The sequence below is a fragment of the Amaranthus tricolor genome, chromosome 2 (genome assembly GCF_026212465.1).
Source record: "Amaranthus tricolor cultivar Red isolate AtriRed21 chromosome 2, ASM2621246v1, whole genome shotgun sequence".
NCBI lineage: Eukaryota > Viridiplantae > Streptophyta > Magnoliopsida > Caryophyllales > Amaranthaceae > Amaranthus > Amaranthus tricolor.
Genome location: NC_080048.1, coordinates 28029405 through 28033904, shown reverse-complemented (window position 1 = coordinate 28033904; position 4500 = coordinate 28029405). Strand labels below are relative to the sequence as shown.

At 39.5% G+C, this 4500-nt stretch overlaps 1 protein-coding gene across 1 annotated transcript in view; it reads right to left on the bottom strand.

Moving 5' to 3' along the window:
- The window catches only part of LOC130805665 (uncharacterized), an 863-nt gene extending 800 nt beyond the window's left edge, over positions 1-63 (bottom strand). The window contains exon 1 of the mRNA XM_057670446.1: positions 1-63. This exon is cut by the window's left edge and continues 114 nt beyond it. Within this exon, the coding sequence (XP_057526429.1) occupies positions 1-63 (63 nt within the window).
- Positions 64-4500: the final 4437 nt, after the last annotated feature.

Here is a 4500-nt window from a genome sequence, read left to right as displayed (position 1 = left end):
TAGCTCTCTCTCTCTCTCTCTCTCTCTCTTTTGTATCCTATCCTCCTCATTCGTGCATGTCATAAGTTCCTTAAATCTCTTGTTTTTTTCCTTTATCTTCTTCTGCACCTCATCGTTCCACCACTACGACTCTTTTAACACTTTTGGTTTCCCCGACGACACTTCCCATGTCTCTTCTGCCACTTTTCGAATGGTTTTTTCCATATTCACCCACATTTCATTTGCATCCTCAGACTAACTTGGAAAACCCAACGAACTTATCTTGCTTATCTCCACATCCCCTTTAAGTTTCCCCCACATGATTTTTCCCCTGAACTCGATCTTCTTCACTACAATTTTCTTCCTCATCCTAAATACCAACACTAAAAGCCTGTGTTGGGTGGGCATCTCTGTACCCAACACCACCTTACAATCCAAGCACGCGCCCCGATCCCCCTTGCGTACTAAGCAATTGTCTACTTGGGTGGCATGCCCACCACTCTTATATGTAATTAAATGCTCATATTTCTTCCTAAAGATCGAGTTTGCTATAACCAATTCCTTGGCTAGCGCAAACTCCAACAAATTCTCCCCACCCTCATTCCTTGCCCCCAAACCAAACCCTCCATGAACCGGGTTATAATTGTCTGCATTTCTGCCTATATGTCCATTGAAGTCTCTACAAACAAAGGCTTTCACCTTCCGAATATACGCATAGTCCCAAAACAAATGATCTCTAGTCTCGGGAGCATCATTACAAAGCCTACACATAGGATCCCAAGAAATCCCCCACTTTCGCAATCCATCAATAGTAAGAAGTCGATTAAGAAAGCTTGCCACATGCACACCACACTCCTTAGAGTGGCCTTGTTATTGCACCAAATAGCTCTCCAAGGAACCTTAGGATATTGTCCTAATAACTTCTTGTAAGCAATCTTCATATTAAATCGACCATGAGGGGCACAAGCATTCAAGTCATGAAGATTCTCAACCAAATGTCTGCTATCAAAAATCTTCGCAAGCATCCAAGATGTTACACTAGGAACAACATAGCTAAAAACATCAGAATGTTTGAGATAGTAATCATTAATCCACCGAATCCAGAGCCTATCCTTCTTGTGAGCAAAGGACCAGTGATTCTTTAGCATAGCAGCCTTATTCCAAAGGTCTAACCAACTCAAATTAAGACCACCCCAAGACTTGTGAAGACAAGCAAAACTCCAAGCTACACGAGGCTTAGCTTTAGAGTCTCGACCACCACTCCAAATGAAGCTGTTGCACACAGCTTCAACCATCTGAATAATTTTTTAAGGAAGAATAAAGATTTGAGCCCAATAGGAATGCATACTCTGGATGACAAAACGAACTAGCTGAATTCTACCAGCCAAAGAGAGATTCCTAGTAGCCCAATGAGTAATGCGACTCGAATTTTCTCCACCAATACTAAGAAATCGTTGAATACCAAGCCTCTTAGCAGATAAAGGAACCCCAAGATATCAAAAAGGAAGAACCCCTTTGGACACTTGGCTAGCTTGGACAAGCTTAAGACTTATAGCATCACTAACACCCGCAACATAAAGGGCGCTCTTGGCTTTATTAATAGAAAGACCAGAGACCAAAGTCAAATCATCCAAAACGAGATTCAAAGCATGCATAGAGGGAAGATCATCTTTAAGAAAAACCAAAAGATCATCAGCAAGTAAAAGTTCCATGACCTCCGAGCACTTACACTTAGGATAGAACTTAATAGTATCACCCTTCTTACTCCTCAAACATCTACTAAAATACTCCATAGCAAGAGCGAAAAGGAAAGGAGACATGCGGTCCCCTTGGCGGAGCCCCTTCTACGCTCTGAAAGGAATACCGGGCAAACCATTGATCAAAATAGAATATGACACAGAAGACATACAACACATAACCCAATCAATAAACTGAGTAAGAAACTCATCTCCTACATAACACTCCTAAGGAAGGACCACTCAACATAATCATTTGCCTTCGCCATATCAATTTTAAGCATACAACGGGGACTAGCATTAGCCCAATTATAGCTACGAATAAGATCAGTAGCAAGCAAGATGTTGTCACAGATTTGCCTACCAGGAATAAAGCCCGACTGAGTCGGATTAACAAGATGAGCAACAACTTTCTGAAGTCTAGCCGTAAGAATCTTCGCAATAATTTTGTAAAGCACAGAGCAACAGGAAATTGGCCGAAAGCCCTTCGGCTTGGAGGCATTAACAATCTTCGGAACAAGAGTGATAAACGTAATATTAATAGGAGTATACATAGCAACATCATTAAAGAACTGAAAAATAGCCGAATAGACATCCTCCTTGATAATATCCTAAGCTATGTTAAAGAATTGTGAGCTAAAGCCATCAAGACCAGGGCTCTTAGACTCATCAATATCCTTAAGAGAATCATCAATATCCGCCTTGCTAACAGGCTTAATAAGATCCTGACCCTGAGACATAGTAAGCTGGGGGTTAACACGCATTGCCTGAAGATCAATACCCTTAAGAGAATCAGTAGCCTTCCCTAAGAGGTTTTGATAAAAATGGGTAATTGAACTTCTGTTGGCATCAGGATTAGTTACAATATCCCCACAATCATCAACTAAAGCATCAATTCTGTTTTTCTTACATCTCTCAGACCTCCAAAAACTAATCTTCTCTTGAAGATTCTTAAAATGAACTAGATGAAGGGACTTCAAAACCCTCTTCACAGCCTTCGCTTTATGCTAGACCAACTCAAGCCCATTACCTCTACAAGTATAACTCCAAGCTTGCTGAACCAAAGAGAAAAATTCAGGATGATCAGACAAATAATTGAAGTACCGAAACGGCCTACCACCAATAACAGAAATCTGCTCAAAGGACACCAATAAAGGACAATGATTAGAGATGTGAGGATTTAAAAACTGCACAGAAGTATTGAAGTCCTGATGAATCCACTCCTTATTGATAAAACAATGATCAATCCTTGAGGCCTGCCCATCAGAATCCACACCTTTATTATTCCAAGTAAACCAATGCCCAATAGAATTAGGGTGAAGCCAACCAGAGGCAGAAATACAATCCCTAAAATCCTTTATTTCATAATTACAGACTTTCCTACCATGACCCCGATGAGAAGGGTCATACACAACATTAAAATCCCCCATAACAAGCCAAGGACCCTTAAAAGAACCCCCTAAATGCATTAACTCCTGCCATAAAGGCCTCTTGTCAGCAATGATTGTAACAGCCCGAGTCTTAATTACCTTTAATAAAATACTTTTTCTGACACAACAAAAGACTTTTCACTAATTACTCGGGTTATTTCAACCACAGACCAAAGGTCTAAAAATCTAATTGGTTTGCGTACCTTTGGTTTGTGGTTGAAATAACCCGAGTAATTAGTGAAAAGTCTTCTGTTGTGTCGGAAAAAGTATTTTATTAAAGGTAATTAAGACTCGAGCTGTTACAATGATATTCAACCCATAAACAAAGGTAATCCAACAAATCTTCCCACTATCAATAAGTTGTACTTTACAATGAATAAATTGCCTATGATCACACACAACAGACAAACAAAACCTAGACTCATCCTAACACGCCATGATTCAAACCTTATGCCAATGCAATGACTCGAAGTTTAACTCGAAGAATATCCTTCTTGAAATCAAAATCCTTATCCCAACGCCTAACTAAAATTGGACGTTTACCCATCATAGTATTTCCCCATTAACAATCAATCTAACATCATCATCAGAAGAACATTGAACCAAATAATATCCCTCTTGATGTAAAATAGTATTAAATTTTGCAATACTAGGCCAATGCTCACCCACAAAACGATTAAAAGTAATCAAGTTAAGTTGAAACCCCACAATGACATAGCCAACGTATAATCCCATCTAGCCTTCAAAGCCCTAATTTCATCTTTATCAACCACAGCCTTAACAACACCATTATTCACACAAGGAGCAACAAAATTCAGAGCCATACCTGATGGAGGATTAAAAACGACCCTCCCAGATGTCGAGGGGCCACTCTTTACTCGGTCAGAAACACTTCCATTATCAAGAACCGAAGTTTCACTTAAAGGCTGAAGACTCATAGATTCTTGGGGCACTTCTTAACCTTCCATAGCAGTAGTAAGAGCATTCTTGCGATTAAAAGAAGATAAAAGAGACTTCAATCGCTGAATTTCCTGTTGCAGATCCGCCTCTGAACTACCGAATTTTTCGAAATGGAATAAGATTGCACTTCCCTCAAGCCTTGGGAAGGAGCTTGACTGGGCGCTTTAACAGTTGTCAGAGAAATTTGAAGAGTTCTCCTCGTTCTCGCCATGAAAATGGAGCCAGCAAGCAAGCAAGCAATGAAAACAGTGCAAGCCAGACCCTCTCTCTCTTCGTTTCTCTCTCTAGAATCAAGAACACGCATTATATATTATTATTATTATTATTATTATTATTATTATTATTATTATAGGTGTTACTAATTATTAATATTTCCAATTAATAATAGTAATAAT